The sequence below is a fragment of the Mycteria americana genome, chromosome 16 (genome assembly GCF_035582795.1).
Source record: "Mycteria americana isolate JAX WOST 10 ecotype Jacksonville Zoo and Gardens chromosome 16, USCA_MyAme_1.0, whole genome shotgun sequence".
Taxonomy (NCBI): domain Eukaryota; kingdom Metazoa; phylum Chordata; class Aves; order Ciconiiformes; family Ciconiidae; genus Mycteria; species Mycteria americana.
In genome coordinates this window covers 590,212-613,595 of record NC_134380.1, presented here as the reverse complement: position 1 = coordinate 613,595, position 23,384 = coordinate 590,212, and the positions used below count along the sequence as shown (strand labels likewise).

Genomic DNA, 23,384 nt, shown 5'->3' with positions numbered 1-23,384 from the left:
TTATTTAGGTAACTAAAAGTCATGACATGACATCTAAATAAGTTGCCTCTTTGTCTAACTTCCTAGGAATTCAGGTGCTTTCTATTACTGGACATATGGTATTTCCTTGGAAAGCCAGTACTGCATTTAGATATCCAGCTTTGATTTGTAAATTCTTGAACTAAGGTTTCTAACTTTACATATAATTATTTTCACAAACAAACAGTATACAAAGAAATAATTGGTGATGCAGAATTTTAACATACTGTATTATCTGTCCTTCTATACCATTTGCTTACATATTACTTCCCAGAGTTAAGTCACTTGCAACAGATTTCTGCCATTGTCAAGGAAACATCAGTGCGGTTGATTTAAGGTGACAGCCACACTAAAATTTAAGCATGAGATCAAATAGGAAGTTAACTATAACTTATACACTTAAGTTCTTGGACAATGGAACACAGAAATAAAAAAAGACTTATTTTGTTCAGACAGAACAGATCTCTAAAATTTCCAGTACGACTTTCTTAGATCATTGAAATTGTTCTATTGTCCCCACCCAGAATTATTTCTAATTTAGACCTGGGTATATCTCTCCATTTAAACCCAGAAACAAATTTGTTTTTATCTCTAAGACACCTAAAGGACACAATCTGAAAAGCAAAGGGGGCCCAGCTAGCACTGACTAGTACAGCTGATAGCACAGCTAATATTCACAGATCGTTTCAACAGTAGGAAAGCAGTTGTGCATATCTAACCCTCACTTTATAATCAGAATCTATGCTAAAAAATGAGGAGGCTGGAATCCGAGCTTCCTTTAGCCTGAGGGGGTTTGATTTGCCCCGCTCATGCTTTAGATGATTGACCTTGCCACAAGGCTGGAAGGCTTTCTTCAGCACAGGACCTTTCTTTCTGCTGGAGGAGGTGTGCCATTGTGCAGCCAAGAAGGCAACATTCATCAATATGGCAGGGGGACAAGCAGGATGCAGCTGCTGGAAGGGTGTTGTAGCTGGAAGGTGGAAGTAGTTGTTCAGAATCTGCACTTGGTGTTTCTGGCCCTGAAACTCCCCTTTGAGTGACACAGAGAGAGAAGGTGCACACCTTATTTCAAAGACTGATGTTACGATGCTGGGCTGCTTAAACAGTTTGTGATGAGAAGCAAACAACTCCAGTGAATGATTCAGAGCACCAGCAAAAGATATCATGCACTAGTTAGACCTCCGAACACCTTCTGGACTCACCTACCTCTATTTTGTGTATAGGCAAGCAAGGCTTTTAATGTGGGCTTTGTGGTTTGGTAACTCCAGGTAGGTGGTGTGAATATCCTCTTCCTCTGGCATGGTCCCTCACTGTGATGCTTCAGTTCTGCTTTGGAACCCATTTCTTAACATTTACCTGCAGAAGGACACAAAGCATTTACAGCATGCTTTTAAAGCTTTGAGCTTACAAAATTGCAAGTGATTTATTGATGGTCTATTCAATCACAGTAGCCTTGCAGCATTCCTCCACAAATGCTTTCATGTAAAATTTTCCTGGTGAAATCTCCAGTCTCCTGGGGCCTATCAATCTCACTGGAAAGAGCAACTTTTTGAGGAGGGGTTAGGGGCCCAGAATATGAAAAGAATGTAGAAGTTGCCCTGCTCAGCTTGACAAGGCATAAGTGATGTAGCCATTTTCCAAAGTTATGTAGATGTCTAGAAATGTAAAAAGAAACACAAATCTTTCAGTTGGCACTTTTCAAAATTTGAATCACATTATAGAACACATCAGTGCTAGAAATATGTCAATGCTAGGAGCTTGATATTTATCATCACCACTAGCAACCCAAATGATGGATGGAATGCATCCTCAGAAACTGGACAGATGAGATCAAACTGAGGGACTCATATATGCTACAGAGTGATGTTACCCTTAAGAAGGCTCTCAGAAGTCTTCAGCCTGGAGCTGACAAGAACCTCATTAATTTTAGCAAAGACAGTGTGAAGTCCTGCATGTAGGAAAGAATAGCCCCATACAACAGAATATGTTGGCTGTTATTTGGCTAGAAAACACCTTTGCAAAAAAGGGTCACTTGTCCTGGTGCATATGTGTCAGCAGTGTGCCTTTGCAGGAATGAAGGCCAACAGCACGTTGTCAGGCACTCAGTGTAGCCAGCAGGTAAAGGGAAATAATTCTTCCCCTGCATTCAGCTCCAACATATGGAGCACTGTGTTCAGTTTGGTGCTCCCTGGTGACAAGAAAGATATTGATATTCTGGAGTGAGTCCAGTGGAGAGCTTCCAACATAGATAGGAGCAAATAATGTATGAGGCTGAAAGGGTGGGGTTTGTCCACTCTGGAGACAAAATTATAATGTGGTTGTCTTATTGCTATCTTCAACAAAAAGTGGGTGGTTATACAGTAAAAAGAGCCAGACTCTTCTTGGATGTGCAAAGCGAAAGGATGAGGGACAACAGACTGGTGTTGCAGCAATAGAAATTTTGATCAAGTATTAGGAAAAAAAAATTCACCATCAGGGTGGTCAGACATTAAACAGGGATGTATAGAGACTGAGGAATCTCCATTCTTGGAGATAATCAAAACTTCACTGGAAAAGGCTCTGGGTAACTTGATCCAACATTTGCCCTGCTTTGCACAGCAAGGTGAACCAAAGAACTGCCTGAGATTCTTCCCAAATCACACATTCTATGACACTGGTCAATTTTTCAAAACACTGCATGGCAACAAAAAATGTTGACGCATTTGGGCAACATATCTGCTCTTCCACAGTGTTCTCTGCTGGCAAGCCCCTCCATAAAGTGCAGCCATGTCATCAGACTCTGAGATGGCCATCTTTGGGGCGGCAGCTCCTTACCTCCGAAAGTCAGAAAAGGAGAGAATCGAGGCCCAGAACAAGCCTTTTGATGCCAAGACATCCGTCTTTGTGGTGCATCCTAAGGAATCCTTTGTGAAAGGGACAATCCAGAGCAAAGAATCAGGGAAGGTCACTGTCAAGACTGAAGGTGGAGAGGTGAGTAAGAAACAAGGTCACTATTTGATTCCCACTCTCAGCTCTTAGCTGACATACATGCATCTCCTTCTTCCTCTGACAGACCCTGACCGTGAAGGACGATCAAGTCTTCGCCATGAACCCTCCCAAGTATGATAAAATTGAGGACATGGCCATGATGACCCACCTCCACGAACCCGCTGTGCTGTACAACCTCAAAGAGCGTTATGCAGCCTGGATGATCTACGTAAGTACCAGCAGCAGTCTTCCTTTGGGCAGCTGGGAGGAACTGCTCTGCCAGGCTAAGTGGAAGCCAACGTGCTGTCTCCCTTCCTCGCAGACCTACTCGGGTCTCTTCTGCGTCACTGTCAACCCCTACAAGTGGCTGCCGGTGTACAACCCGGAGGTGGTGTTGGCCTACCGAGGCAAGAAGCGCCAGGAGGCCCCTCCACACATCTTCTCCATCTCTGACAATGCCTATCAGTTCATGCTGACTGGTGAGTGGCTCTGTCTGTCTCAGAGGGATTGTACCACGAAATTCTCTGAAGGGATACTCTATCTCAGTAATATGAAGAGACTTTTTCAAAGCTTTCATAGTTCTGATGCAGACATACTATTGTACATTTTACTATCTTCACACCATTGTTCCCACTGTTTTAAACAAAAGACACCCCTGCACTCAGTGAGGTGTTGTGGAGGTTTGTTTGTTTGTTTTGTAAGTCAAGCTGACAGCATGGAGTTGAAAACATTAAACTTACCTGACTACGGTTCGTTCTTTCTGTGTTGTTCATTGCGTTTTAAGTACCTTATTTCTGCCTCTTTCACAGATCGTGAGAACCAGTCCATCCTGATCACGTATGTACACTCCCTGCTTGGGTACCTGCAGGGCTGCCCAGTGCCAGGGGACCTCCTGCCTGACCACACGCTCTCTGCTTCTCTCTTTGCTTTGACAGCGGAGAATCCGGTGCCGGGAAGACTGTGAACACAAAGCGTGTCATCCAGTACTTTGCAACAATTGCAGCTAGTGGGGATAAGAAGAAAGAGGAGCAGCAGTCAGGCAAAATGCAGGCAAATTAATAGACACTGGCTTGAATCAATGCTTTTCTCTGTTCCTGACGTGATTTTTGGAAAGGATAACCAGCGATAATTATCGTCCTGCAGGGAACGCTTGAGGATCAAATCATCAGTGCCAATCCGCTGCTGGAGGCCTTTGGAAATGCCAAGACTGTGAGGAATGACAACTCTTCACGCTTTGTAAGTTTTTGATCAGAGAAGTTGACATTTACAGGTGAACATGTCACTTTTGAAGTGTCATGGTCGGTTGATTGTATTCATTGAAATAATATTTTCCTCATAGTTTTGTCAACTAAAAACTATCTTACTGGACTATCTGATTAACAATATAATTTTAAAAGTGTAGTACAGCAAACAAATATTTACAAAGCGGGATCATTTAAATATGTATAAATATGTACATTATTTCATATTTATAAATATATATATACACACACACATATTCCTGGTATCTGTCATACAGACTGTAGATAGAAATTTGTGTAAATTGATATGATGCAGAAGAAAGTGAGGGAGGGAGGAAAAGACAGACAGACAGGATGGAAATTGCCTGCATCAGATCAGCAAAAATAGAAATCTCTGGGTTTTTAGACACAGAACTCGCAGGTCTATTAATCTGACTGTTCAGACCTTGATACAAGTTGTCTGGGAAGGGATAGGGACAAAGACATCTTCAAGACTTCCTATAGGAAACCAAACTACTCTATGATATGTCTTTTTGATCATTTTAATGCAAAAAGCCATTTGTAAGTTTTATTAGATAAGCTGTGAATGTCCTTGAGAAATCACAATACCAATCCACAGTCTCAGCCTAAAGTTCTATGTTCTCGGTGTGTTGTCCCTATCCCCACAACTCAGAAAATAACAACTGCCTTCTGCTTTTCCACAATATCCAAAAAACTCATTTAACATTTACACCACCAAAATCCACCTTCACAGCACCCTATCTGATTCAAAAATGAAGCGACTGCATCTTGGCTTTCTCTATATCCATCTGTTTGAATTGAGGCATAAATGACCTAATAAAAGGCTTACTTAGTGGTTTTCTTGTTCCTGTGCATTCAGGGTTATCCACTAAGTAATAACAGCTCAGCTCAGATCTTTACCTTAGTATTGCCAGTATAGAGAGTTTCCTGAATTTTTTTTGTTGTGTTTTGGTTTTTTAAAGACAAATAAGAAAAAAAATTCAAAACAACTTCTAAGTTTAAATCCTGTTCTCTGTGAAGAATATAAGGTTACATACTTACAGCCTTAGTGAAATTTCAAAATGCCTTTTTTCTTTCCTTCTAAAGGGCAAATTCATTCGAATCCACTTCGGAGCCACAGGCAAACTGGCTTCTGCTGACATTGAAACATGTAAGAGACCTCCTGACCTGATCACATTCCTTCCTCCCTTTCCACCTCAGTGTACTTTCTGAGGCCTAACTCTGTCCTACCGTCCTTGCCAGATCTGCTGGAGAAGTCCAGAGTCACTTTCCAGCTCAAGGCAGAAAGAAGCTACCACATATTCTATCAGATTATGTCCAACAAGAAGCCAGAGCTAATTGGTAGGAAGTGTTATAAATTGATTGATGGAATCTGAATGTGTTTAACATTTATCTTCATTCCTATGCCCAGATATGTCCTATTCCTCTTTACAGACATGCTCCTCATTACCACCAACCCATATGACTACCAATTTGTGAGTCAAGGTGAGATTACTGTTGCCAGCATTAATGACCAGGAGGAGCTGATGGCTACAGATGTAAGTGACACAGAGCCTATTGGTATGGTGAAAGTTCCATTTAATTGCCCAGAAGTTTATTTGACTGATTCTGTTGCCAGAGTGCCATTGACATCCTGGGCTTCACTGCTGATGAGAAGACAGCCATTTACAAGCTGACAGGGGCTGTCATGCACTACGGGAACCTGAAGTTCAAGCAGAAACAACGAGAGGAGCAGGCAGAGCCAGATGGCACAGAAGGTATTAACAAAATCTAACTCCCAATAACAGAAACAGTTACGTAGCTGGCAGTTGGCATTCAGGTATCTTGCTCCAATTTACTTTCATAAAGACATAAATCTCAGCTTCCATAACATTCATGCTTCTAAATTTCCCTTCAAGCTATCACAAGATTGCAGTGCTGAAACCTACAGCTACATCTTAGAGGACTTCCACTTTCAATGATCACTTCTCCTTTGTCACTGTCTCCCTCTCTCTTTGTGTATAGTTGCTGACAAAGCTGCCTATTTGATGGGTCTGAACTCAGCAGATCTGCTCAAGGCCCTCTGCTACCCCCGAGTCAAGGTTGGGAATGAATACGTGACCAAGGGTCAAACCGTGCAGCAGGTAACAACCAGCTGGTGACTGGGAACCTCTGGCTTGATTTACTCTCTTGCTCTGGGTACTATTTTCCTTCTGCTCCGTTCTTCTTTGGTTTAGGTGAACAATGCAGTGGGTGCTCTGGCAAAGGCTGTCTATGAGAAGATGTTCTTGTGGATGGTTGTTCGTATCAATCAACAGCTGGATACAAAGCAGCCCAGACAGTACTTCATTGGTGTCCTGGACATTGCTGGCTTTGAGATCTTTGATGCAAGTACCACAGAAATCATAGTAAAATTGTGAAAAGGCAATTAGGGCTCAAGAGAAACTGGAGAATTATGGTGGGTTTTTTTGAAAACATTCCATTCACTTGTAATTTCAAATCAAGATTTGTGGTTTTTTGGAAAACTTTCTTTTTTTATTTTTCTGGAAATACTTCCCTTCCTTGTATATGTCACTGCTTTTTCTCCAGCACAATCCATGAGCTTCAATGGATCTGCATGTAATAGCTTTATGTGATACACAAGAAGAAGCAGCTGCCTTTTACATAATTAGCACAAATGTAGCTTTTCACTAATTTTAGCTTAGTATTAAAAAAATCCATTGAAAAATAGCACACAAATACCAAAGATGCAATATCACGGAGTGTAGGAAGAGAAAGGTAGACTTAAGTCCCACACAAAATTGTGTCAAGGCTTTGGAAAAAGAGAGCAATATATATCCTTTGCTTCTGAAGAGCCAAAGGCTGATTCCAAGAGGATAAATGCATTGGCTGCCGTTAGTGCAGGCTCAGAAGTTCTATAGACATTTGGGGAAGGTATCTGAGTCCAAGCCAGGACTGGTAAACACTGACAATGTCTAATTTTTTTGTAAGGGCAATAGGAAAATTTACGTAATACAAGAGAGAAAAGTGTGATATAAATTGCACCTTGATAGGGATAAGACTACCAAATAATTTTGGAAGTTGATTTAAAAATAAATTATATATGTAAACATCATTCAGGTAGCGAAGAGTAAAAAAACCCCAACCTCTTTAAAAATAGTTAATGGGATGTTTTAACATTAAAAAAACTTTGTTTTAACTGGGCATCCCTGCATGCAATTCTGAGAGCACAGGAGAAAGCTATACAGGCAGTTCTTCATCCTGAGAATGAGTAAATCTTGTCTTTGCACTGAGCAGTTCAACAGCCTGGAGCAGCTGTGCATCAACTTCACCAATGAGAAACTGCAACAGTTCTTCAACCACCACATGTTCGTGCTGGAGCAGGAAGAGTACAAGAAAGAAGGAATTGAATGGACATTCATTGACTTTGGGATGGACCTGGCTGCCTGCATTGAGCTCATTGAAAAAGTATGTTGATTACATTTAAGATTTTGTTATTTCTTCTTTGTGACAGAGTTTTAGGATTTTTCTTCAGCATTATTTTTTCTTGCCGTAAAGATTCACAAACCTACTTACTAATATCCATTTATGTTCCTGGCTATTTGTATTCAAAAAATACCTTTTCATTTCAAATACTGTATGTATTCAGAAAGAAATGAGGACCTTTGTGATTAGGCTACAAATGAAGTAACTTAGGTTATCCATTAACAACATTATTATGCATTTAAAAAAATTAACTGTAATTTTGCTTGTTTGGCAATATAAAAATTAACATGATCACACATAATTTGATGGCAAGGATTCTCTCTCTGTGCGTTTTGTAGTCTACAAAGATGAAAGATCTCTTTTCAGAAACCCAGACACAATTTTCAGAATTATGATTATGATTTCAATATTAAAACTGTGATTTCTGAAACACAATTTCTAAGTAAAATCATAGGCATATATAGAAAAGAGGTACTGGATGAACAGGCATGAATAAAACCATCACTATGAGCTGACACTGTTTTGCGTAACATTGTCTTGTATAAGAATGAAAAGACAGAGATATCTCATCAAAAATAAGATTTCAGGAAGTAGCTGAAAGATCTGTTGAACAAAGGCCAATTTTAGTAAGACATCTTAATCTACACAATTTTACTTTGGGAAAGCATTAATGTAAAAAATAAAAATCTCCTTTTGATTCATCAGAGTTTCCAAATTATTTAGAAAACTTTGTATGATTATTGTGACACTATCCATTCTGAAATGCATTAGTTTCAGACACAAATTCATATTTTGTCTAGAACTGCATGTGCAAAACTTAACAAAGATTTGATCCATTTTTGATCCAAAAATTTAATCCACTTCTCAGTTTCCTGTGCCTTACTGCAGTCTCCTTCTGAAGGCAGATCTCTATCTTATTGCTGTTACTTTTTGCTGCTTCTCCCAGCCCATGGGCATCTTCTCCATCCTGGAAGAGGAGTGCATGTTCCCCAAGGCAACTGACACCTCTTTCAAGAACAAGCTCTATGACCAACATCTGGGCAAGTCCAACAACTTCCAGAAGCCCAAGCCTGGCAAAGGCAAGGCTGAGGCCCACTTCTCCCTGGTGCACTATGCTGGCACAGTGGACTACAACATCTCTGGCTGGCTTGAGAAGAACAAGGACCCCTTAAACGAAACTGTCATTGGGCTATATCAGAAATCATCTTTGAAGACACTGGCTTTACTTTTTGCCTCTGCTGGTGGAGAAGCAGGTAAGTTCTCTGAAATGTCATCTCTTTGGTGCACACTGGTTCTGCAAAATTGTGGAATCATGAATGGGCCCCAAAGCCACACAAGTTTCATTGTGTTCACTTTATCAGAGGCTAGTGGTGGTGGTGGTGGCAAGAAAGGTGGCAAGAAGAAGGGTTCTTCTTTCCAGACTGTCTCAGCTCTTTTCAGGGTAAGTAAACACTTTATCTTTTCATCTGTTCAAACTGGAATTAAACTGCACTTTCAACTGGCTCAGTCACAGTAAAAAACCCAAACAACTAACTTCCTTTCAGACCCTCATTAAAAAAAAAAATCTTATGGAATGAAAAATGGCACTGTAAAGTCCTAAACTTACACTTAAAATAAACATGAATTTTCTCATAAAACTATGAAGTACCCACCCTCTATCTCTCATTGGGTTGATGGGAACCTTTTTTCTTATCCTAAAAGGTGATGTTCAATGTTCAGAATCAGAGGGGATTGAGCTATTGATTGAGGTATTACCAGTTGATAATTTTCAGCTCAGTGCATCTCCATTGATAGGCCTTTTATGCTAAGTTTAAAGAACCTAAGAGTTAGTTTTACTATATTTCATATAAACATACACTAAATCATGATCCCATAGGAGAACCTAAACAAGCTGATGACCAATCTACGGAGCACTCACCCCCATTTTGTCCGTTGCATCATCCCAAATGAAACAAAAACACCTGGTAAGACGCTCAAGCAGAAAGAGAGCTTCCTCTGATAAATCTATTCCCCTCTGCACTGGAAACTGTGGTATTCATTTATGCTCGGAATTGCTAGGTGCCATGGAGCATGAACTGGTACTTCACCAGCTGCGGTGTAACGGCGTGCTGGAAGGCATCAGAATTTGCAGGAAAGGTTTCCCCAGCAGAGTTCTCTATGCTGACTTCAAACAGAGGTAAGAGCTATGAAATTAAGAGTTAAGTCAGGTGTCCTCACTGATTGCTGTTCATCAAACAGCTGAACTTTGCCAGTGTCTCTGAATATGGAAGCACAATAGAGCTACACAAGCCAATGATTACAAGATTAAAAAATGCAGATTGGAATGTGACTACAATACATTCTCAGATAAAAATTACAAACTCAGATAGAGTGCTTTGGCCATTGTATGAGCTGCAGGTTTCAGGAGAAGATGCTTTCTTCCTGTACACATAGTAGCAATGTTCCTCTCTAGAGATTTTCTACAGCATAGTTTAAGTGGAAAAGGTATTGAACTGAAATGTCTGGAGACCAGTGTCCTCTTTTCATCTATGACTGATCACCTAAAGACAGTAAAAGTTTCCTTACTTTTGTTATCACATTAGGACTTCATTATATCTGTATCTCTAAACAAGGGACGGAATTCCGACTTCCTTAGCCTCATTCTGCTGCAAAGACTGCTGTTAATTTCAATAAACAGTATAACCTTATGACTTGAGGTTGCCTTCATTCATATTGCCTCTCATTCCACAGATACAAGGTGCTTAATGCCAGTGCTATCCCAGAGGGACAGTTCATTGATAGCAAGAAGGCTTCTGAGAAGCTTCTTGGGTCAATCGATGTGGACCACACGCAGTACAAATTTGGCCACACCAAGGTACAAACCCTCCTTGACTCACTCACTGCGTGCCTGTGCTTTGCTCTACCTGACAGTGATGCGTGGCAACGTTCCCTTTCTCCAGGTGTTCTTCAAAGCTGGGCTGCTGGGACTCCTGGAGGAGATGAGGGATGAGAAGCTGGCACAGCTCATCACTCGCACACAGGCCAGGTGCAGGGGCTTCCTGATGAGAGTGGAGTACCAGAGAATGGTGGAGAGGAGGTAGACATTCCTCATCTTCACTTAAAGTCACTGTACTTGGGGGAGAGTGTTGGCACTCATCATACTGAAAATATTCAATGTACATTTTAATTATGCTTCAGGGAGTCCATCTTCTGCATCCAGTACAACATTCGTGCATTCATGAATGTCAAGCACTGGCCCTGGATGAAGCTGTTCTTCAAGATCAAGCCCTTGCTGAAGAGTGCAGAATCTGAGAAGGAGATGGCCAACATGAAGGAAGAGTTTGAGAAGACCAAGGAGGAGCTTGCAAAGTCTGAGGCAAAGAGGAAGGAGTTGGAGGAGAAAATGGTGGCCCTGCTGCAGGAGAAAAATGATCTGCAGCTCCAAGTGCAGGCTGTGAGTATTGCCATTTATTTCCCACTCAGAATAGGAGTCTACATTCAGAGTGCTCTTTCACAAGGAGAAGGTCAGACTATAGATGACCAGATGTCAGATATTTGTTAAATTATGCATCGTATTGAGTGTGAAGCTGAAGAAAGTAGTGTCTCACAGTAGCATGGTGAGCCCTCTGACAGCCACTACAAAGAGGCAGGGAGCTCCAAGTGGGAGTCAGTGCTCTTGCTTCCTGAGGAAGAAGCCGTCTATAGCTAGCCAAGATGAAATACTCAGGACAGGGTTGTACCTGAAGCCCCAACTCCCTTTGAGCAGGCGAGTCCTGCAAGCAGTAGCTCTGTTTCACTGGGATTAATTCATTTTGGACATTAAATGCAACCTAGAATTCAAACTGATGCTTGTAAATTCAGCCACTTAATAACTAATGGATAGTTGTTCATTCAGGAAGTGGGAAATACAGCTTGAAATTTCTCCTCAGTCTAAAAAGAAATTAATCCAGAACTCCTGCTTCTGAACAAAAGTCTCATCTCTCAGGGTTGTTCCATGGTGTTTTACTATGCTCAAGAGTGCTCAATACTCCCTGGGAAGATGAAAAGGAACAGTTAGATACACCCTGATACAGGCAGATGTTGAACCTCTCTAGTGAAATGGCTGAGTCCTGCCCATCCTGCTTTAATCCATAGCCCTTAAATGAAAAGGTGTATACCAAATTTGGAGAGCATATGTATGTGTAATAATATTAAACCACCATCTCTGGACAAGCACTTCATACCTCTGTATTATTTAGACACATGTAGCACAATGCAGAATAACACAGCAGATGAGTAATCGAGCAAAATCTTTCATTTCTGAGTACTGTAGTGATTTGTATCTGCAGCCTGGATTTTCACCATATGCCATGTCATAATTTGTTATTAACAATATCCCATGAACCTTGTAGGCACATCAAATTTAGAAAAATAAATCATTATTTAAAAATATATTCCAACAGTATTTGATATTCAAAGCCCATTTTACAAAGCAATTCTAAATTACTCATTAAATTATTGAAAACACTGAAATTACCAAGTACGTTATTAAAGTTTCTTCTAGTTATATAATGATCTGAGTCTTCAGTTAGAAAATGGGAAACCTAGGGTTTTTTCCTCAGTCTAAAAGAGAAAAATAGACACAGATTTTGATCTTCTTACTTATAAAGGTCAGTTAAACTTATTTAGGACAAAGGTATTCAAATGAAATACCAAAGACCAAAGGATTAGAAAGCCAGCTGAAATCAGCACTGAAAACTCCAGACAGACAGGCTGGAAATATGATAAGTATGCATGTTTTTTAAAAGTCAATACTTCTACAGTATGTGCAGTAATTTTAATGAACGTAGAAGAGTGATATTATTTTTAACTAACAGTTTTTCTCTTGAGAATAATAAATCCTTTACATCCCCACATAACATTGGATACAGCATCAATTGCAAAAGGGAAGCCATTGATTACTGTGTCTGAAGCAAAAAGCCTGCAAGTCCATTCCACTGAAAAATTAGTAACAGAGATGGTCACCTTTTTGTGATGCCTGTAAGTGCACGAGGTATTCTCACAAATACAAATTCTGAGAGATATTTTTGAAAGAGCCAAAAAAAATTGAAGTCATTCCAAACTGACAACTTGCATAACTATTTCCCAGACAGAAAAATTGACAACATTGTTTAGCTGTTTGAGTGAGAGGCTTATTTCAGACATGGCTGTTACATATGTCAATTTAGTAAGAAAAAAGATGAAGAAGAGAAACTTCCAAATATTAGAAACAAAGAAAATCTGTATCTCCCCACCAGGAAGCAGATAGCTTGGCTGATGCTGAGGAAAGATGTGACCAGCTCATCAAAACCAAAATCCAGCTGGAAGCCAAAATTAAGGAGCTGACTGAAAGGGCTGAAGATGAGGAGGAAATTAATGCCGAGCTGACAGCCAAGAAACGAAAACTGGAGGATGAATGTTCAGAGCTGAAGAAAGATATTGATGACCTTGAGTTAACACTGGCCAAGGTTGAGAAGGAAAAACATGCCACTGAAAACAAGGTATGAGGCAGAAGATGTCACTCTCACTCCAGAAAACACCTCTGTTTTGTTATACAGTATAAAGTTTTAAACAACATTTTTTATCTGCACTTGCTCCCTTCTTCTCAAAGGTAAAAAACCTCACAGAGGAGATGGCAGCCCTGGATGAGACCATTGTGAAGCTGACAAAAGAGAAGAAAGCCCTCCAAGAGGCCCATCAGCAGACGCTGGATGACCTGCAGGCAGAAGAGGACAAAGTCAATACTCTGACCAAAGCTAAAACCAAGCTGGAGCAGCAAGTGGACGATGTAAGTACAGATGCATATGAGAAGATTAAAGCTGTTACACAGTCAGGCGCTACCAGCAGAGCACTAATGGTCTTCTCTTTAGCTGGAAGGGTCCCTGGAGCAAGAGAAGAAACTGCGCATGGACCTTGAGAGAGCTAAGCGGAAACTCGAAGGAGACCTGAAGCTGAACCAGGAATCCATAATGGATTTGGAAAACGATAAGCAGCAGCTGGATGAGAAACTGAAGAAGTAAGTGTGGCTGTGGGGCACCTGAGTGCCGGGCTGGTGTACTTGTCTTTTTTCTTTGCACTCTAACACCGTTTGCTTTGTGCAAAGGAAAGACTTTGAAATCAGCCAAATCCAGAGCAAAATCGAGGATGAGCAAGCCCTGGGCATGCAATTACAGAAGAAGATCAAGGAGCTGCAGGCAAGTCTCTCTTCCTTCTCTTCTGCCCTTCAGAAAGACATGAGGTAGGAGGAGGGCATGGGTGTGAAGGGTCCCTGATGTTCCACAGGCTCGTATTGAGGAACTGGAGGAGGAAATTGAGGCAGAGCGAACCTCTCGGGCAAAAGCAGAGAAGCATCGGGCTGACCTCTCGAGGGAGCTAGAGGAGATCAGCGAGCGCCTAGAAGAAGCAGGAGGGGCTACCACAGCTCACATTGAGATGAACAAGAAGCGTGAGGCAGAATTCCAGAAGATGCGTCGTGACCTCGAAGAGGCCACACTGCAGCATGAAGCCACGGCTGCCACCCTGCGGAAGAAGCACGCAGACAGCACAGCCGAGCTTGGGGAGCAGATCGACAACCTGCAACGAGTGAAGCAGAAGCTGGAGAAGGAGAAGAGTGAGCTGAAGATGGAGATTGACGACTTGGCCAGTAACATGGAGTCAGTCTCCAAAGCCAAGGTACGCAAATACCTTATAGGCTCATTGACCCAGTGGAATACAATACAACTTCTTGCACTTCCTGTTATTAAGAGTGTGGATAGTTAATCCCTCCCGTTCCATATGTTGACACACAGGCAAGTCTGGAGAAGACGTGTCGCACACTGGAAGATCAGCTAAGTGAGATTAAGACAAAAGAAGAGGAGCATCAGCGCATGATCAATGACCTCAACGCTCAAAGAGCTCGTCTGCAGACAGAATCAGGTCAGACACACACATCTCTGATGTGCAAATGAATAATGTCAGAGAGTTAATGCAGAAATGACCCTTCTAAGCACACGGTCTGTCCAACATGCTTTGTCTCCCTTATAATGAGAAATACATGAAATGGGATCATAAACTTCTGCAAAGTCTGCTAACTACCTGGTTTTACAGCCCCAAACGTCCACAATACTGTCATCAATGGCAATAAAACATGCTTGTCTATACGCAAACTTTTCCAGGTGAATATTCACGCCAGGTGGAGGAGAAGGATGCTCTGATTTCTCAGCTGTCAAGAGGCAAGCAGGCATTCACCCAACAGATTGAGGAACTCAAGAGACACCTAGAGGAAGAGATAAAGGTGAGAAGGCTTTCCATATTCTGTGTTATCCATTAGATTCCTCTCTCTAAGAGGTGCTTGAGACATTTCTGCAACTACAGAACTATCATAATGAGACAGGAAAAGAATCACTTAGGTAACTCAGTGCAAATCCTCTCATGTTAGCTCTTCCCCGGAGTTTATCCATCATTTATTTTGTCAATCCCAGCTTCTTTCCCCATTCAAAGTATTGTTGTCATTTTGCATAGAAGAATAATCCTTGTCGAATAACATTTCAGTCAGGAGATTTTCCAGGTTATTTCCAGTCATTGTCCCAATACTATTGTTCCCGCAGGCCAAGAGTGCCCTTGCCCACGCCTTGCAGTCTGCTCGCCATGACTGTGACTTGCTCCGGGAACAATATGAGGAGGAGCAGGAAGCCAAGGGGGAGCTGCAGCGTGCCCTGTCCAAGGCCAACAGCGAAGTGGCCCAGTGGAGAACCAAATATGAGACGGACGCTATTCAGCGCACAGAGGAGCTGGAGGAGGCCAAGTACGTGGGGAAGGTTGGCAGAGACTAAGAATGGAAATTGAGGAGACCACTGTGATATTGTCGGGAAGAAGCCAATGTTCTGCTTTGGGGTGGGGTGGCAGGCAGATAGTAAATACATCTTGTAATGCATGTGGGGTGTTAAAAAAAAAAAACAACAGGCAAACATGTCGGAGGCAGAGAATGGCAGCCAGAAACCATGTAGTATGTAGACAAACAGAAGAGGAATGTGGACCACAGACCGTAAAGTGGCTAAGCATGCTGTTGAGAAAAGCAGCATGTACAAATTTCTCTTTGCTTGCTAACTGTGAGCTGTACTTACCACTTCCCAGGAAAAAGCTGGCCCAGCGCCTGCAGGATGCAGAGGAACACGTCGAAGCCGTCAATGCCAAATGTGCCTCCCTGGAAAAGACAAAGCAGAGGCTGCAGAATGAAGTGGAGGACCTGATGATTGACGTGGAACGATCAAATGCTGCCTGCGCTGCTCTGGATAAGAAGCAGAAGAACTTTGACAAGGTCTTTTGGGCTCCAGCTTTGGGTTTCCTGGGCAGAGCATCCCCTCCTGATTGCCATGTCCATACTCACGCCCTGTTTCTCTTCAGATCCTGGCAGAATGGAAGCAGAAGTATGAGGAAACGCAGACTGAGCTGGAAGCCTCCCAGAAGGAGTCTCGCTCTCTCAGCACGGAGCTTTTTAAGATGAAGAATGCTTATGAGGAGTCCTTGGACCACCTGGAAACGCTGAAGCGTGAGAACAAGAACTTGCAGCGTAAGTCCCTGGCCCTCTGCTCCTGGCAGGGCTTTCTCACAAGCTTGTCTATCTGCCACACTAAATGGGTCTGGGCCTGCAGTGATAAGAAGATGCCTGTCACCTTGGTGCATCAGGGCCTTTCCCCATTCAGATCTGTGCCTGACCATGCCACTTTTCACCCTTCCTTGCAGAGGAGATTTCTGACCTCACGGAGCAGATTGCCGAGGGAGGAAAGGTGATTCATGATCTGGAGAAAGTCAAGAAGCAGATTGAGCAGGAGAAATCTGAAATCCAGGCTGCTCTGGAGGAAGCTGAGGTACATGCCCATAACCATTGTTTTCCAGAGAGGGGTACTGAGGAGCAGTGTGAGAGGTAAAACTGGGCACTATCAAGGAAAGTCAAGGCCTCAGTTTCCACATCATCCAGAGCAAAAAAGTCCCATTTTTTCTGTGTAGGAGGTCGTTTGGAAGAGAACAGCTGTAGGAAAAAAATCCTTTTATTGACACAGTGTTTCTCTGTTATTCAGGCCTCCCTAGAACACGAAGAGGGGAAGATCCTGCGCCTCCAGCTTGAGCTCAACCAGGTGAAGTCTGAGATTGACAGGAAGATAGCAGAGAAAGATGAGGAGATCGACCAGATGAAGAGAAACCACCTCAGAATTGTGGAGTCCATGCAGAGCAGCCTGGACGCTGAGATCAGGAGCAGGAATGAAGCCCTGCGGCTGAAGAAGAAGATGGAGGGAGACCTGAATGAAATGGAGATCCAGCTGAGCCACGCCAACCGCATGGCTGCAGAGGCACAAAAGAACCTGAGAAACACACAGGGAGTGCTCAAGGTATGGCACAACGATACAGGTGCTCACTGGTTTCTGAAACAGATAAATATTTTTCTGTGCTACAATTATATCAGTTCTATATTGATGTGAAAATTGGAAATAGGTAAACAGGAAAAATACACCTCCAGTCTGTCTTGTCTGTCTTACCAGGATACCCAGATACACTTGGACGATGCTCTCAGGACACAGGAGGACCTGAAGGAGCAGGTGGCCATGGTGGAGCGCAGAGCAAACCTGCTACAGGCTGAAGTTGAGGAGCTACGGGCAGCCCTGGAGCAGACAGAGCGGTCGAGGAAACTGGCTGAGCAGGAGCTTCTGGATGCAAGTGAGCGAGTTCAGCTCCTCCACTCTCAGGTAAGTGCTATAGCTAAATAGATTACCAGTAATCAGCAGTGCATATTCTTCATATAAAACATTAATAAAACCCTAATAAAAATAGGCAATTTGTTTTTTCTAAATATGGTGTAAAGCCACTGGAGAAAACAGTGCGGTTTTTCTTCAACAGAACACCAGCTTGATCAACACCAAGAAGAAGCTGGAAACAGACATTGCCCACATTCAGGGTGAAATGGAGGATACAATCCAGGAAGCCCGCAATGCTGAAGAGAAGGCCAAGAAGGCCATCACAGATGTGAGTCGGGGGCTCCTTTCATTGCTGATGGTGGATGTATTCTCCCCGCAAAACTGTCTCCAGCCCCAAAATGGCTTTGACCCTTTGCTCTCCTCAGGCAGCCATGATGGCAGAAGAGCTGAAGAAGGAGCAGGACACCAGCGCCCACCTGGAGAGGATGAAGAAGAACTTGGACCAGACGGTGAAGGACCTGCAGCTTCGTCTAGATGAGGCTGAGCAGTTGGCACTGAAGGGAGGCAAGAAGCAAATCCAGAAGCTGGAGGCCAGAGTGCGTAGGGCTGGTATTTGTGCATGAGTGAGCACATCCCTTGGAGAGATACCAGGGAAGCTCCAAAGATGGGCTTCTCATTGCAGGTGCGGGAGCTGGAAGGGGAGGTTGATGCTGAGCAGAAGCGCAGTGCTGAAGCCGTGAAGGGTGTGCGCAAGTACGAGAGGAGGGTGAAGGAGCTGACCTACCAGGTAAGGCAGGAGGCCTCCTTGGGCTGACACACCCTCATCCCAGGAAGCCAAAGCTTTTCACATGAACTGCAAGGGGAAATGTTATTTTGTGGTGTGGAGAAACCAGTAATTCATTCTCTTTCCTGCTTACCAACCATTCTAGTCTGAGGAAGACCGGAAGAATGTTCTCAGGCTGCAGGATCTGGTGGACAAGCTGCAAATGAAGGTGAAATCCTACAAGAGACAAGCTGAGGAGGCTGTAAGTAGTGCTTGGAGAAAAGGCAAGCGTTGCTTTCTGTGGGCGTTGCACAGGTGCTGAGGAGATGAATATCAGAAATTTGGAAAATGCCGGTCATCAACAATCGAGGGTTTTAGGATATTTGTCATCCAGATAACCCCCCCTAATACCTGAGCACCAAAGAAGTGGGAGAATAAGTACACAAATGACAAGACCAAGTGACGAAATAGCTCCTGAAATGTGGCACAGTACTGGTGAAGTTTGTCACAGTGGGGTCCTGAATAAGGGAGGATGAGGAGGTCTGTGTGAGGCTTATGTGTAAGCAGTGGTGGGTGAGGGATGGAAGTTTGTGCCTTCCCCCAGGGAAGAGCCGCAACCCCACAAGGCCGAGGCGCAGGAGGCGTGGAACCCCTGCCCTGGGCTCCTCACCACCGCCTCCCTCTCCCTGCACAGGAGGAGCTGTCCAATGTCAACCTCTCCAAGTTCCGCAAGATCCAGCACGAGCTGGAGGAAGCCGAGGAGCGGGCTGACATTGCAGAGTCACAGGTCAACAAGCTCCGAGTGAAGAGCCGAGAGTTTCACACCAAGAAAATAGGAGAAGAAGAGTGAGGATGTCATGAGCCAGCAAAGTGACCTGAGGGCTACACAAAATGTGAACCCTCTGTCGTTTTCTTCTGTAATTAGTCTTTGTAACCATGTTAATATCTAGAAAATAAAGACTGTAGATTCCTTTGCATACACAGCAGAAGCAGTGCTTTTGGTTGTTACAATTCAATTGTGCAGTTACTTAAGTTTTGGTTGTTTTCAAACAATTAATTTTCAGGAGTAAGCTTCAGAATTAAATTTATTTTCTGAGGTAATATCCAGAAACTGTACTACTCCAGCTACTGTAAGAGTTATAGCCACCAGAGCAAACAAAGTTTTCTGCACTACGCTACAGTGTTTCTCAGCAATGGAATTGTAATTTAAAGTTAGAAATATTTTCTGTAAGAAGAGAAATTGTAAACCAGTGTTTTACAAGGTTTACAAGGATACACATCAAGAGGAAGTGGTTTTGATTATCTGCCACTGGAAATGAGAACAACTCTTAGAACATGACAGCATGAAAGAAATCTCTGAGTCTGACACTCTGAGAATACAGGGAAACACTAAACATGGTAGCTCCACACTGCCTACCAGTGCTTCCTGTCTGCCTTTTGCAGCCATGGATGAGTTTCATTGTATAAGTGAACTGAATGCTGGAAAGAAGCAGCTCACAGTCACAGACTTTTTTTCATCCCACATGGGGTAACAATGCAACCAATTAAAATCAGAGTATAATGTGTGGGCAGGACAAAAATGAGGAAAAGCTGACCATCAGGAAGAGCTTCAAGGAAGAAAGGATGGCTCCCAACCCCAGCCATTCTTGTCAGTGTTACAAGGGGGCTGTGCCATCTGAGCAGATGGCAAGTCTGGATACCACTGGTGTCTCCACTCTGAAGCACAGAGCATTGTACCCACTGGGAGATCACAATGACACTCACACTAATGCTTCATTTATCTGGAACAGGAGTCTAACAGAGGCAACTGCCTAATTACCTGCACAGGAAGCAGCAGTGCAGCTTAAAATATAGAACAGCCATTCTGGCAGCACTGGACCCTGGTGCATTGTGCAGCTGCTAAGGGCAGATTCTACAAGCAGATGTCAGGAATGGTAAAGGAGAGTTGGGTCTCTCTCACTACAGGGACACTTAGGCATCCCTCAAAGTTCCTGGCTAGCTCTACACCGCTACATTTCCAGGGAGTACTTCAAGAAGCTGTGAAGTTGCTGGGGAAAGGAGCTGGAGTTGTTGGAGGGGAAGAGGGGAGGAGACAGCAGGAAGGAAGCCTTTTGTACTAACCACAGCACGCAGAGGTTTACACCCAAGGAATCCTCCCATGTTATAACTAAATATGGAAGTATTTGGCTAGGCAGCAGCTAAATCTATTTCAGGAAAAGATGACACCCTGTGTTGACTCTTGTGTCCCTGTAAGTGATGCTCGAGAGACAGCATCTTTATGTGTGAAGCTGTGAAAACTGCATCAATGCCAGCGATATCTGGGTGCCAAAGAAGGGAAACCACCCCCCTCCTCTCTCCCTTTGCACAGCATGCTCCCAAAGGATTCTTTCTTTCCAGGCAGAACCTTTGTTTCCACACCTTGAAAGGAAGCAAAAGGATTTTGTTTGTACTAAAGCACATACTTCGTTAAATGAACAAACAAAGGGTACCAAACGCAAAAGTTTAATTCCAAAGTCAGTGTATTGCAACTGTGGCTCAGTAAAAGCATGGAGAAGTATTTCTAGCTCCATGGGTACCTTTTTAAACCTGCTGACTGACTAGCAAATACCACAACTTTGGGGACCATATTTTGATGCCTAAAATCCCTGCTCCCCTTGGACAATACTACAATGACCATCCAAAACAAACAACCTGGCCTGACCGTGGGAGAACCATGATGCACTTGAAAATGTTAGGGCTCTTCTCTCACCTGTAAGAAATTATGGCTTGAGAATTTGTTCCTAAATGCTCACCTGATGAAAGGTAACATTGCAGGTTCCTTAAATGACAACATCTTGGTCCAATTATCTACTTCAAACTGCATGTGTGGGAAATGGAGAGAAGTCCCACACATTGCACTGAGCTGACCTGGCCTCACCACCAGCCATCCCAGAAAGCATGATTGCAGACTTCTTGGGATCAGAGTGGAATAATAATGGGAGGGGTAAGGAAAACTAATTTCTTCTCACTTTGTGATTTGCTGCCGTAGATGGAGGGCAGGAGTCATTTTGCATTGACACACTATTTCTGGAGTCAGACTGCTTGTGACCTGGTAAGTGCTGATGCAAAGGTAACTGATCTTGGGGAAAAACATGATTACTATCCGACACTTCTTGTCAATAAGTTGTCATAATAATGTTCATCATTGCTGTTCTCCAAGCACTTGCAAGCCGTACACTCAGGCCACAGAAACATTGCCTGGACCAAAAAGTGCATTCCTCCCCAATGACAGAAAAGGACAGGGGCAGAGAGTGAAAGAGAGAAAGCAAGACAGAAGGAGAGGAGGGAAAGGGAGAGGGAGAGAAGGGGGTGGTTGGGGGCGGGGGAGACTGAGAAAAAGAAATGGAGAAAGAGCAAAAACTGAGGAAGGGAGGGAGGAAGGAAGGGAGGGAGGAAGGAAGGAAGGAAGGAAGGAAGGAAGGAAGGAAGGAAGGAAATGAACAATCAAATGAACATCACCTAGCTGTTGGTACCTGACCCTGGACTTCAACTCTGCCGCTTTTGATAATCTGTGAGAGCATTTCCTAGTTACAACATCAGCCCTCTTCAAGTAGTTGGGTCACAGTGCAGGTAGCTGCTATTCCGAGGTGCAGAATCGTGGCTTCAGTGGCCAGAGGTGTGAGAAGAAGAACACAGGGATGCAGGGAACTCGCTTGGGAGTGACTGTCACAGCTGTACCTACACTCCAGAAGGGGGATCCACACTGCTCTTGTGAACCCACTGCCCATCCACCCATTTCATGCCCATTGCCTTAGTACCGCAATGCCTGTCTCGCTGGGTAAAAGAGTGCCTTGGGAAACAGATCTGTTTTCTGCATCTCTGCTTTGTCCTGGCACTGCAGGAGGGGCAGGCAGGCAGGCTGTGTCTGGTGCCTCCTCACACCCCGAGTCCTTGTGAGTGATGGTGGTAAAAGAAATGGTGCACCTCCCTTCAGTGAAAACACTGAAGGCAGGTGCACCCTGGGAAAGCAGAGGTACTGGTGGGGACTGGGATGGCAGGTAGAGTGCAAGACACTCCTGGGAGAGCTGAGAGAGTGGGTTTACACATTAGGCATTGTATAACAGACTACTGCTTTGCAAGCCAGTAATACTTTTAGACACAGAGAGCCTAAATGTGATGATCTTCATGACAGACACACTAGTGAGTGAAGACAGTATTAGAATCTAAGCTGGGCAGGAAGTTTTCCCATCCTTAAGTGCTCTTGGAAATATTCAGAATTTCCTCCTCTCTTGGTATGTGAAATCACAGTATTCCAAAACATTTTTTAATGTTTGTCCCATCCTAAAAGACACCTGCCTTGGGTAGCCAAAAATCTGGCCTTAATGGACTATGTCCATGCCTCCACATTGCAATATGGAACCGCTGAAATCAAACAAGGAAACACTTAGGATGAACACAGAGAAAATCTGTTTTTCCTAGGGGTGATTTGAGATTGTGGATGAACCCTCATGGAAGTGAGAGGGGAAATGGGCACAAAAAGATAATACAAGGTAATCCACAATAGTTCTGCATGTAACTGCATGTGCCTTACTCTGTTGTCAGGAGATGTTCTGGGTGTTCAAACTGGTGTTTGGAGCATAAGTAACTTGTGACAGTACCTAAGAAGAGTACAGCCACAGCTCAGACAAAGGGTGATATGTATGTTCCTTCCATTCACAGCATTCAAAAGCAAGGCATCAAAACCATATTAATCAGCTGACATTATGGCATCTATGTTATCTGTCAACAATTGCAACTGATCAACATATTTTCAGACCTTTTCTGGGGGAGTAGTCACTTTCTCAAGCTTACACTATACTAGTACCCCTGATTCCCTTTGCTCCAAATCCCTCACCTTCTTCAACTCCTTCTACGACCTGTTCTCTCTTTTTGCCTGTTCTACCCAGAGACCACCCAGCCTTCTCACCCCACTCACCTGATCTGTAACAGGAGCTCCTCACCTGCTTTGGTGAGTGATGGAAACGGCATTCTTAATATCGCGTCCTCATCTAGGACCCACTCTCCAGTTCTCTTCCATTGATACTTGCTGGAAAGATAGAAGGAGCCTAAGTAACCATGCAACTTTGACATTCATTCAGCACCTGCCCAGGTATTAGTTTTTACCTTCTTCTCCACTTCACAGTTAAGTGGTGCTGAGCTATATTTGGAGTCCCAGTTGCTCTCTTCCTGCTCTCTCTTCTGAAATACATTATAAGTGTGAAACAT

General features: G+C 43.3%; 1 protein-coding gene across 1 annotated transcript; it reads left to right on the top strand.

Moving 5' to 3' along the window:
• Positions 1-2,784: 2,784 nt before the first annotated feature.
• On the top strand, positions 2,785-18,990 carry LOC142417873 (myosin heavy chain, skeletal muscle, adult-like). The gene is made up of 38 exons (XM_075518995.1): positions 2,785-2,988; positions 3,071-3,214; positions 3,308-3,464; positions 3,795-3,822; positions 3,921-3,987; positions 4,129-4,221; positions 5,334-5,397; positions 5,490-5,588; positions 5,682-5,785; positions 5,866-6,004; positions 6,252-6,370; positions 6,464-6,613; positions 7,524-7,694; positions 8,659-8,961; positions 9,076-9,153; positions 9,589-9,676; positions 9,771-9,888; positions 10,443-10,566; positions 10,652-10,788; positions 10,890-11,145; positions 12,968-13,210; positions 13,321-13,497; positions 13,580-13,725; positions 13,813-13,903; positions 13,992-14,381; positions 14,498-14,624; positions 14,864-14,982; positions 15,296-15,492; positions 15,822-16,005; positions 16,092-16,257; positions 16,431-16,555; positions 16,766-17,074; positions 17,225-17,428; positions 17,580-17,705; positions 17,803-17,973; positions 18,060-18,164; positions 18,307-18,402; positions 18,835-18,990. Exons 1-38 carry the CDS (start codon positions 2,785-2,787, stop codon positions 18,988-18,990), a joined length of 5,775 nt encoding a protein of 1,924 aa, XP_075375110.1.
• Positions 18,991-23,384: the final 4,394 nt, after the last annotated feature.